This window comes from Candoia aspera, chromosome 9 (genome assembly GCF_035149785.1).
Source record: "Candoia aspera isolate rCanAsp1 chromosome 9, rCanAsp1.hap2, whole genome shotgun sequence".
NCBI lineage: Eukaryota > Metazoa > Chordata > Lepidosauria > Squamata > Boidae > Candoia > Candoia aspera.
The window spans coordinates 7,075,766-7,088,793 of NC_086161.1; the positions used below are offsets into that span (position 1 = coordinate 7,075,766).

At 39.4% G+C, this 13,028-nt stretch overlaps 1 protein-coding gene across 3 annotated transcripts in view; it reads right to left on the reverse strand.

Annotated features, from left to right (window-relative positions):
• The window catches only part of NTM (neurotrimin), a 643,325-nt gene that overhangs the window by 90,267 nt on the left and 540,030 nt on the right, over positions 1-13,028 (reverse strand). For all 3 annotated transcript variants that reach the window (XM_063311185.1, XM_063311186.1, XM_063311187.1), the window contains one exon: positions 2,047-2,172. In XM_063311185.1, coding sequence (XP_063167255.1) covers positions 2,047-2,172 — 126 coding nt within the window. The remainder of the gene's footprint in view (positions 1-2,046; positions 2,173-13,028) is intronic.

Below are 13,028 nucleotides of genomic sequence, written 5' to 3' on the forward strand. Positions count from 1 at the left end.
TTTCTACTGCGAAGAGATTAACTGCCAAAAGTAAAAAGAAAACACATTTCTTACTGACTGACACCACATTCTCTCCATCTAAGATACAAGTAGTATTTCTAATTTTGGTGAATTCTTTAGTTATAGCATTCAATTTGTCAAAAGCTTTTCTTTTCCAAAAATCAGATCTTTTTCAGATGTTTCCACCCTCCAACATTTTGCTGGATAATTATGAGATATCTGCACAGTTCTTATAGTGTTTAAATTTTATCAGTGCAAAATCTTCTGCACAAAAGCTGTAAAAAATCCCCCAGATCATCACAATGCTTGCCAGGTGTTATGACCCAGCTATCTATGTTTAACAATGATGATCCAGTTTTCTATGCATTGCTTTAAGGACCATAGCAAGAGGTGCATTGTACAATATATAGTACATCCCTTGAAGAAAACAATACACAACCATTGGAGTTGCATGGCAGCAAAACTGAACCACCAGTTTTGCAGAGAGGAACTCGAAGATGTGATAGCCTAAATGTGGGAGAATTGAAATAACAGTAAGAACAGAAGACACAACTCTTGATACATCTTCTAAATAACTTGTGTTATGTAAAAGCCTTTGAACCCTTTTATAACAGAGGAAGGCATACTAAACTCCTATCAGATGCCACTTTGAGATCGGATGGGCAGAATGGAAAAAGGATCCCAGGTCAACAATTTTTTGAGGGCTACTACGTTGCCAACTCAGAACACCTAGACTCAACGTGAAATCAGGCAGAAGCTACTCCAGCAAATTACCTAACTCTGCAGGTAATTTCTGATTAGCTTGTTCCTCTCCTTTTGATGCTCCAGTGTTTCCATAGCAGCTAAACCCTACACAAAATGGAGACATCTGGTTGCAACTCAGGTAAAGCTCCCTGGAAAAAGGAAACTGGATGGATAACAAAAAAGAAATAAAACATTTTTGCAGAAGTGGCAACACCTGAAAATGAAACCTATCAGCTGAAGCTAAAGCCCATGGATGGCAGATAAGTCCTGTACCACCAATTAGGGTGCAACAGAGCAGGTAGAGGATCAGGCAAAGTTAGATGGGTTGTCACAGTTAGAAGATAAGTACAAGATGAAGATGTGCCTCATGAAATTCCAGTGGGCTGCTTCTGCTTCATCCAAAATCATTCTCATATTTCATCCAGTTCACCCAACAATTGCAATTTAGGCAAAAATTAATGTTAATCTGACTGAAATCTGCCATTACCATTCATGAAATTTATACCTGCCTGGGCTTTCTATCTTTCCTTCTTTCTGAGCTCAAGGACACAACAACAACTACAACAACATCAGACTCCTTCCAGGGCTATCCCACTTTAGGCTGTAAGTTGGGTAAATGCATCTTTTAACACACACCCACACCCAACAACAAATGCTAACTACATGCCTTGTAAGTGGGAAATAAGCATGTCATGGAGAAAGCTGGGTTTCAATCAAATTCTATTTTTAAATTTTTACTGGAATCCAGTTTTCAAATAGAAAATCATTTGATCAATGATTGGTGGCCAGAATTCATTCTCTTTCTCTCTTTCTTTCTCTTTCTTTCTTACACAGTGACTCTTGTGGAATATAAACATTTGTTATGAAGAGGTTTCTCCACGTTATTCAGTTCTGAGGTACTCTGTTATCCCATTACATGTGAATTGTGTGTAGCAGAAGGGAACAAATACACTGAGTCATCCACAGATGTTCCATTTGCTAATTTTAATTGTGTTATCAGAACTTTTAGCTCAGCTGTGATTTTATGTATATTTCTGCTTGGTATATATTGGGGTCTTAAGGGAAAAAAAACAGAAGAAAAATAAAGTAGAACCCATAACCTCTGCCTACCTCTGCACTAGGTAATTTATATCCATAGGCACAATGACTCTTCAGATCAGGAAATATGCTAAAATAAATAAAGCAAATAAGATGGTTGTCAAGAATGGACATGTCTGACATCAAGACATCCTACTATGTAAGGCAGCAATATTCCTACACCAGGATTTTGGTGGGGAGGGGATCATTTAAAGTTTATCTTACCTTTAGGTGAAATGTGCCTCCAAGTGATTGTTGGATCTGGCCTGCCTGTAGCTATGCAGGTGAGACTTATGTTGCCACCTTCATTGATTGAGATGTCTGAAGAAATCTCAATAACCTTGGGAGGTACTGCAGGGATAAGAAAAGGAAGAAAGTCAGCTAATTAAAGGGCAAGTTATTGTCTCTGAACATTCTTTGGGAGATGCCACAATTCAGTAGCAAGATACAGGATTTCCATACAAAATGTACCATTTGAAACCTTAGCTTCCTCCATTTTTGCAGGAGAATTTCTTAACAGAGACTATGGAGAACAATGTTCTGTCAATGCTCACAACATTGGACTAAATAGACCAGTGATTCAACTCAATATAATGGACCATTCACTGTGGGTTTATTGAACAACAATAGAGATTAGTTTCCAGTAGAAAGATAACCAACAAAAAATATTGTCAGTTTGATCTGGTCCCCAAAGCAATTCAGTCAAGTTTTGCAAGTGTCATCAACTTTCATCCAAGATGTAATATCATCTTTGTTCATGGCTTTATCCATAACTTTTTTTATAGAAGCTTCAGAAGAGGTAGAGACATTCTGGATACCAGCCTTTTAAAGTATGTTTGAATGTTATAGTCTAAACATGCCCAGTCAAAAATGCCTCAGAAGGATGGATGGGTGGATGGATGGCAAGCAAGACCCCTGCTTATAAGTTCTAAATATCTTTTACTGCGTAATTGAATCAACCCATTCAAAAGTTTGAATTGTATACCAATACAGTCTCCCTGACCACATGGGTGACCTTGGGCCAGTCCCTCTCTCTCAGCCCAACTCACCTCACAGGGTTGCTGTTGTGGGGAAAACAGGAGGAGGAAGGAGTATTAGGTAAGTTTGCCCCCTTGAGTTATTTATAAAAATAATAAAGGCAGGAAAGAAAATAAATGAAATAAATGAAAAAAGGACAAGAAAATACTCTCAGCTCTCCCTCATGTCCAGCATATATTAATCTGTCCTTGGCATTCTATTTGATCAGGTCCATAACCTTTTCAGACCCTGTGTTTCCTTATCTATGAAGCCTCGGTGTTTATACACCTCTTCCCAGTTGATCTATAACCTCAGCAAAGTTCAAATTCATGGAGCCACATCTTGCTTACATCATGATTTTTTACCTGGCCTAGCAGCCATGGGCTGAGAGACAACTTGTGCACTTGTCTCCATGTGTTAACTAGCATATACCTACAAGACCCTATCACTATCTACATATATATTATGCTGGGGACCAAGAAATACAATATGAGATAGCAACAGTCCAGTGCCAAAGCACCAACTGAAACATAAAACACAGCACTGATTGATTAAAGCAAAAAAAAAAGTCCTATTGAAAGGCAACTTAACAAAAGAACCAAGAAGTAGAAAACAAGTTGATGCCAAATCATCTTCAAACTCTACTATCTTTGCTGAACAAAATTAGTTCTAACCAACAAGAGTTATTTGGCAGGAATTTTACCCCTGGCTGTGATTTAGAATTTCAAGTACAGAGAGCAACCTCCATGTTGTATTTTTCTCTTTTTTTCTTACTGTATTCAAGCAAAGGTAGGTAATTCAAATTAAGCCTGTGACTACTCAAAGAAAATTGATAGATTTGGCATCTCAGCCTCAGAAAGAAGGATCCTCCACAGTGTAACATTTTGGGATCTGCTTTCCTCAATTCCTTCCCTATGTTCCCACCCATATGCCAGTCACCGGTGCAGGCTTCTCCAAGGGAGCTGGATGAATGTTGCAGAGGCCTTGCATTCATTGCCTCTGACACGAGGTAAGTAATTTATTGATCTGTAAAGCACTCTGAGACTCTCAGGAAAGGATTATGTCATGCCAACACTTTGCAATAAAATAAAAAATGATGGACTTTTTTGCGAACATGGGAGGTGATTTAGGGTTTGTAGCTGCAAGTGTAGTTAAAGTACATTTTAAGTGGAAATCAAGGTAAGTAATGAATTACCCTATGTCTGGAAAGGCTACTGGGAGTTCATTTTCTTGGCTTCTGACTCAAGAGCTAATATTCTAACTGAATATAGAGGACAACAGAGGACCAAGTTCAAGCCAATATAATGGGCTTGGGCAGGGGACAGGCCAAAATATTTAGACATGAATATTGGCTTGTGCTAATACTTGACTCTGTTGCAAGGTAGCCAAAGTAGGACACTGAAAGAGTAGTATTTGAAATAAATGTCCCAGCATTACTTTATAGAAGGTGACATAGTGGATCCTCAACTGCCCATATGGAAGAAATAAGAGCCTTTGAAGAAAGACTACAAAGAGACTTGTAGCATCTTGAAGACTAATTGATTTATTATTGTGTATGCTTTACTTCATGCATCTGAGGAAGTATGAGCCATAAATACTTATGCAAGAATAAATTTGTTTTGAAGGTATCATAGGTGTTGTGCTCATCTCAGATGGACATAGGAAGGGGCCACCATAGGAATAGGGGCAACACAAACTGATAGACTCACAGTTAGAGAACATGGGCAAAGATGGACCCAGTTCTATGGCTGAAAGTAAATCAGAGGATAAGAAGGAATTACTGGATCCTTTTTGCCCTCCTCTTCCAGGTCCTACAGAACACTGAAAAATGAAAGAACTTGAAGCCAGATGGAGCTAGCACCTTAACCAAAGAACATGCAGGATAAGGAAGTGCTCCATAGGTTCAAGAGATTCACATCTGGGCTCCTAGGGAAACATTCTGCCTCTGCCATACAGCTGCAAGTTGCCAGAAAATGCAGTCCTTGGCTGGGTGCTGTATAACTCCTTATTTCTGCCACACGTCTACTAGATTTGCACCCCGTGACCTTACCTTGTTTTTAGATCATCTGTGCACAGTCCTTTGGCTTCATGAACAGAAATACTGGTGTACCTGACTCTGACCTGTTCCAGTTTGATCAATGCTATTTTCCCTTCAGTTTGTAAATGCTTTAATGCTGCTCCCAGACAGAAATAGGATAACAATATGTTTTTTGTATCCAGATCCCTTCTGGGATCTGAAGGAGTAAATGTATAGATCAGTCTATATTTAGAACTAGTCAGGTGTTAGCAGCTAGGAAACCATAGCTGATCACAAAGTGCTAAGTAGGATTGGACTTGGTTAATCCTTTGATGTGAGATCATCAGGAATCCCAGGGCTGCAGGCTAAGCTAGGAGGTTGAAAAAAACCTAACAGAAGAAGGCAATGGCAAACCTCCTTTGTACTGCTGCCAAGAAGACCACATAGACCTGTTGAGTTCAACTCAAAGGCAACTTTTTCAACATCCAGTTTGTATCAAAGGTCCACATCATTTTTCATATATAATTTTTCCTATTATAGCCAATTTTTCCCTAATATATACACATAGTTCTTCCGGATCAATGAAGCTTGGTAACCAATCTTTGAAGGCCATCAACTCTGTTGTGATAAATTCTGTACTTAGTGTTTGAAAAGAAAGCTGTCATCAAACTATCTTCATCTAATTTTGGCTAATTTTAAGGATCTAAGAGTTTCCTAAAGATTTGTTGCACTTCTAAAAATGTTGAGCTCCCCTGCCCCCTACATCTGTTGTTTTCTCTCTCTTATATGGAGGTGATGCTGCTTTGGTTAAATGAAACCAAAATGATCTTTTGGTTTGGGAGGAGATGGGCAGTGACAAATCTGATAAATAAATAAATGGTATTTATATTTAGTAGTTTTGTGAAATTGTTTTATAGTACATTTTATATTGGAATTTTATTATATATTTATTGTTTTTTATTATTATTATTTTGTTGTAAACCGCCCTGAGTCCCTCCAGTGGGAGGAGATGGGTGGTGACAAATTTGATAGATAAATAAATAAATAAATAAATCTTTGTCTGACAGTTAGTTTGATCCCGACAGATTTACAAACAAATACTACTTGCTTTGCACCTTATCCATCAGAACTGATTTTTGCCCTGTGGACTCCTGGTTGCTGTCAGGATAGGACAAAATGGTACAGTGTACCTTGAAATTTAACAATAATCTAACGTTGCCTTTCACTGTTAGGAATGACTTCCTTCAATTTAATATTTTTACTTTTCTCTATCATGTAACCCAGAGTAGTTTAAAAATTAAATCAGTGTGTAATGAACTCATCAGCATAGATTTCACTCCCCCCATTAATCAACTATGTTTCCTGATTGGACCAATTCAAAGTTACAACCTTAATTGACACAATTTGCATCTGAAGGAAAATAGAAATTGGGGAAGAACTGTTTTATTGCCTTATAATTACAGGTGTCCTGTATTTAATGGAATATTTATTTTAGAATAACAGCAGCTCATGATCCTTTGGCAGCAGGAGAATCAAATCACCCTTCAAAGCAAAGGGCGAGGAAGTGAAATTGCTGTACTCTCCCAAACGAAGCACAACCACAATCTCAAAACTCTGCATTGTTAATTTGCTATACATCCACTTATTGCATGTGATTTCTTAAAAAAAAAAAAAAAAAAACTTAAAAATTCAACCTGAATTACAGACAGCATGTCAGCTGACAAACGATACAAAGGAATCCAAAGTGTGGCACTGTTTTCATGCGCAAAAAGGACAGAGTGGAGCTTCCAGCTTTTATGGCAAAATAATTTAAGCTCTCCTTTCCTCCCTTCTCTGATCTTCCCTTGAAAAGGTGCTGAAGAAATGTCAGCTGTGATAATCCATTAATTATTATGAACTGGCCATCACTGGGTTCCATTTAAACCATGCAGAGAGGTGGAACTTGAAAAGGTTTGTATCAATCCGTGTCAAAAATGAAGAAGGAGCAATGACATCAGGCCAATGTGGTGACGGAACAGGGATGACAGAAGCAAAACCTGCCATTAGTTACCCTTTTAATTTAAGCAAGGGAGCCTAGGATTTAACATGACAGTTATTATATGCTAATTAAAATGCTTGAATAATTAATCAGATGAATTATTTAAAGTGTCTTCCCTGCAACATAATATGTATTAATAGGAGATTTCTACAATGAAAGGGGAACATTGTAATAAATAAGTGCTAATAAATATAAACCAGATTTTTAATTTAAAATTTAGCTGTGATCTTGCCCCAGCTACATCAAAATGTTTTATGAAGATACTGGCATTTCTGAAGAGCAGGTGGTAGAAGTGTGAACTCTGAACCTGATCAGGAAAATATAAAGGGAAACTGTCCCCAGTGAGAAAAGTGATGGTGGGTGGGGGATATCAATCAATCAATCAATCAACCCAGTGTCCCTGTTGGGAATTCCTCCCCACCCTACAATTCTTGTTCTTGCTACATTTCTCTTGCCTGGAGGTGATTAAACATGGCAGCCATGTAGCAGGCTGCTCTAGTGACAAAAGCAGAGATTTCCCTAGAGTAGGATCTATTTTTTCTCAGATCTCATTTACTTCTCTGTGAAAAGGATAGCAAAATATCCTTCTATTGTTCAAAGTTTATTATTGTTCTTTAGGTGGGCTCAGCAGATAATGATCCCTGGGACCTTTCAGCCCTGCAGATAAGCTCTAAAACTTTGGACTTCAGATTTGTGATAGATGTTCCAAATTCAAAGCATTTCAATGGATCAAAGAACGTGTGATGGGAGAAAACTCTGCCTGAAAACTTGGGAGAGGTGCTGCTAATCAGGGCATATACTTCTTAGCTAGATGGACCTGACTCATGTCTATGATACTTTGCTGAAAGAAATGAGAGACAGCTAAATGCCCAGGTACCCACTTAAAAAAATAAGCACAATTACTCTCAACTTGCAGTATTTATCACATTTTACCAGTCAGTGAAGTCATGCACCTTATCATCTGTGAAGGAGGGAAGAATAGTAAATCTAACTGCCTACCTACATTACTACTGTAGATAAGGCAGATGTAACTATTACAGTGTCATGTTCATCGTTTCAATGTTCTGTATACATCGTAACGTTTCGCATGTCACTTTTCTAACCCGTGTTTGCGGGTTGGAAATTTCCAGCTGTGCCAGGCTGTAATCTTCTTACTGCAACTGTGGAATGTATGTTTGGGTTAGTGACTCTGTTCAAGGTTACTTTCTCAGGCCGATGTGGGTGACGGTTGCTAACACCTGGGAGGGGGTGGTTGCTAGGAGGGTGGAAGGGCGGGGCTGGTTTTGAAGCGAGGGTTTTTAGTTTGTATTTGGCACGCTTTTGCTCATTCTCAGCTTTCTCTGTATTTGCACACTATTCTTATAATAAATCAGTTATCTTGAAGCTCTGGCTTGTGAGACTGAGTATTTTGGAGTAGGCAACCATTACATACAGCCCCAAAGATTCCAGTGCAGTGGAGATGGAAAGGAATCCCTTTTCTTCCCTTATAGTTTCTATAGGAAAGAAAGAGTGAGGGATGCAGCTCACAGGCAGAGCAAATATCATCCATTTAGGATGTCCTAAATCCATCTAGCTTTATCTCCTCGTGAACCAATCTCCTAAAAGAAGTGCTGGTGTAAAGATGCTTCTTGAATCTGCTGAGAGCTGCTATCTTTCAAAATAGGCCATATTGATCAGATGGATATTCTACTGCATGCAAAAGAAGAGAAAGAGGATCATCCAGGCATTACATAGGAATGGTGGTAGTGCTCTTGCCCAATCTGAACGAACCCTAAACTCTTATTCAGATCTGCTGTTGGTCTCTCTAATTCTACTCCCTTTAGGCGTTTACTTTTTGCTTTCTGATAGATAGGCATCTCTCCTGAAACTGGTTTCATTACCACTTATAACCTTCATTCTAAAAGAACACTACAAGCAGTATCATCAGACTGAATTGTTTCTAAGTACTGAATGCTCAGCTGTGTTATCCAAAGAACATTTTCTACACATTCTGACGGTCTGTCTTTTCCAACTATCCAATAAGATCATCAGCAACTAACTATGGTTAGTTAAGGACATTTCTCCCAAACAGCAAATATGTGGGTTCTGCACTGGGAACAGAAAATCACTGTTATCAGTAGCATCTGTACTTCTTGTTGACAAGGCAAGTTGGAAGGCTGATTTAACCTCTTTGACTCTGCCCGGGATTTTTGAATGAAGAAATGTTACAGCAAAAGACATTGTGCGGTAATGGTAGGGAAGTAGGTGTTGTGACTCAATAACTCAGAAAGCCTAGTCCAAATGTCATGCTGACGATAACAAACAACCTTTCTGAAGGAACAGTACAATATCATGCAGCCACAGTCTATTAAATTGAAAGTACACACTTCAAAACTGGCCCGTCACTGGAGAATTCCACTGGGATGTTTTCCACACAAAAGCAGCATAGAACATGTGCATATTTCACTGTGAGCCAACTCCTCTGCCAGATTAAGGAAGACAACAAATATAAAGTCCCCGAGGAGGAACAAAGAAGTGCGCTAATGTTCTGTGTCTGATGTTTCTCCCTTGCTCAGTAGCTCCTTGGCTCCTCATTGGAAGAGGCATCCTCACAAAGGATTTATCATCTATTGACTGCATGGTAAATTTTTGTAGGTGTTTCCCAAAGGAAGGTCAAGAATTTCATTGTCTCCAATCAACAGATAAAACAAGACGGTGGCAGAGAACAGACATAATGGGTGGAACTTTAGGAGCTGGAGTTGAATAAGCAGCAATGGAAGACAGATCTGCTTTTTTGAAAATAGATACACATGTCTGTATCTATTTACCCATTTCCTTACTACAATAATAGCTCTTTGTTCTTCTTTTGGAACCTTCAGAGACACTAATACTCAGGTTGACAGAATACATCAATACAAAATGAACTTATAGCGATGCCATATAAATGCAAGCTACAGGACAACTCACTGTGATCGAACCTAAAGTTAGGAGTGGAAAAAGAACTAAATCAGTAACCTACTCCTCCAAGGTTATACTAAGGCTTAACAAAACCATTGTAAGCGAGGTCTGAAAATTGTATTAGCAAATTACATCAGAGATATGTTTGCTATTTGTGTTTGCAGCACAAGGACATATATAATTTAAAATGTAGAATAATGCGGAAACAGTTTGGAAGGAAGGAAGGAAGGAAGGAAGGAAGGAAGGAAGGAAGGTGACTGATTCTCACAATAGTCGTGAATACACATAGCTCAGGGATGGCATGTTGTGTTATCAGAGATCTGTGATCTAAATTTAGGATGGCAAACTCTTTGCATCATCAGCACAGGAAATGTGATTTGTAGATTGGCAAGAATTGCATAGATCATATTCTTTTATCCTATATACTGTATCACTGTTAACTGCCATTTAAAAAACAATGAACAGAAGCACTCCTGACAAGGATTGCTCAGTCTCCTCATTGTTCTTGTATATATTGCAGACTTGGTGCATGTTACAAGCAGAAAGATGTATGTAGCATGGGAAAGGTATGGTCTGCACAATCCCATAATCCCAGATCAGAGTGTATTAGTATATCCTATGGTTTAATTTGAAAAACACTCTAAATCCCGAGGGTCCTGCTGTTTCAGCTCTGGCATGTTTTCTAACATTACCAGGGACAGAAGATGATCAAACAAACTTCATCACCACACCCGTCAATCTGTGCAAAGAATTGTAATTCTGGAATGCCATGTATCTACAATACTGAATAGTTCTGCAGAAATGGCTTGAGAATGCTGAAATGAAGGAGACATACGTTGCCGGCATAATAGGCAATTAATAAATAACTAATAGAAATTGCTCTCCCTAAAATGAGGACTAATGAGATGTGTCATATGTTGCAGAGATGTGTCTAAATGATTTTTCAAAACAAATAGCCTCTCTTGTTGTGGCAACAGAATTTCCTTTCGGTGCTGGAGGACATATTATTATTTACATGCATCTCAATGGCATGTTTTATGATAAAGAGTCACTGTAATTCATTGCTGTGTGGGGAGGGAAGAGTTTTAATCACACATTAGAATTGTATTTATAAATACTACTCCATTAGAGAGTGTAACCAGCTCAGCTCTCTAATAAAATTCCCATACTGGAGGCCGATTACAATATTCTTTACACCAGGGAAATTTGATACACTTGACATTATTTTTTGTCAGAAGGTATGTTTAGGATGCAAGACAAAGAACTCCATATTTTCTATAATCACACGTTACTGGATTAAAACCCCACACAGCAAGTGGTATGACATCAGATGATGTTATGGTCAATCAGATTTGAAGGCAATTGAAACTGAGGACAAATGAAGACCTCTGAACAGTGAACATTTTCACAAGGAGCAAGGAAAGAGATGGATAAGCAGGGAAGGCATTTGTGGCACTGCCAGAACTATTCACCCTACCCACTACAAACATGTAAAAATGAACTCAAGTGAACTCTGTGATGCTGGATCATGTTAACCACTATCTAACCTTGCGTATGGCAAAAGAAAAGATTTGTGTTTGTGGGTACACATACACACACCGTTGCAATCCTCTTCCAGCTATCTCTTAAACTGCTCAACTCATGGTTACTCTGGCTGGCATACAAAATAAAAATGTCCCAATACAATGCAAACATAAGCAGGTGATAACACAAAATTAACATACCAAACAGATTAATCAAATTCCCACAGGGGTACACACTTTTCCCAGAGAGTCCATTGGTGCAGTGGGGAAGGCACCAGGCTAGAAACTGGGAGATGGTGAGTTCTAGCCCCACCTTAGGCACAAGGCCAGCTGAGTGACCTTGGGCCAGTCACTCTCTCTCAGCCCTAGGAAGGAGGCAATGGCAAATCACCTCTGAAAAACCTTGCCAAGAAAACTGCAGGGACTTGTCCAGGCAGTCGCCAGGAGTCAACAATGATTCTAAGGGACACACATAGAAAAACACCACTTTCCAATCTAGTGCTTGAGGGAAGAACAAGTCTTCAAAGTCCATTTAAAAGATGGCAGGATCAAAGGAACTTGAATCTCTGGGGAGTTACTATTCCAGAGTGCAGGTGATGCAACAAAGAAGGCATGACACCTAGGTCCCATCAGATGACACTCATTTTAAGTTGCAGCCTGCAGCATGCCGATTATGTCAGATATGGGAGAAAGGGAGTTTCTCAGTTAGGCAGGCTGCAGGCCATGAAGGGCTATATAGGTCCCAACCAGTGCCTTGAATTACACTCAGATGCTTACGTGTAATCAGTGCTGCTTGTGCAGCAAAAGTGTTACATATGCATACTAAGGTCTGCCCATGGTGATGCATTCTGGACCAGATGAAGCTTCTTCGTGGTCTTCAAGTGTAGTCCCACATAGAGCTCATTTCAACAGTCCAACTGTGAGGTGACTAAGGTACAACTGATGCAATAGAGGAATCCAGGCACAGTATACCTGGCCACAGCTGCTACCCGCTCTTCATGCAGGAGGTTGGAGTCCAGGAAGACCTCCCACCCAAACTGTGCACTAGTTATGGTAGGGGGGAGTGCTACCCAATTCAGGACTAAAGATGGAAACTCCTTGGTTCTAGGAGAACTCGAAACACACAGCCACTCAGTCTTGTCAGGGTTGAGTTTACACCTGTGTCTCCCCATCCAGCCTTCACCTGCTGATGGGCACCTGGACCAAACCTTGACAGCATCACCTGATAATTCCAGAGTCAATAAACATGCTGCCCCTTAACTCCACTTGTTCTGGAAGGCCCATGGCTCATAGAGTGACCGCAGGTGGCCACTAGAGCATAGGATAGTTGACTGTATTATTATATGTTTAATGTGATTCCTTATGTTGCTTTCCTTGGTGTCCACTGACCAGAGTTTTTTGGATTGAAATGGTTTACAAATACTGTAACCCTAACCCTAATAAACAAAGACCAAAATCCACAGAATAGTATTGCAACCAGTGAAATGCAGGATACATGTCTCCCAATTCCGCTACTTTATCACAAGGAGAGGGCACTTTCTCCCCTTGTCTGTTTCATCCTACAGCCTTTGGAGCTGGTAGTGGTTTTGTTAATCCCCTTGTGAAATGTCATTGTTCAGGAAGGAGTTGAGAGAGGTGAGACAGAAAGTTTGAACATGACTTCTTGTTAATACAA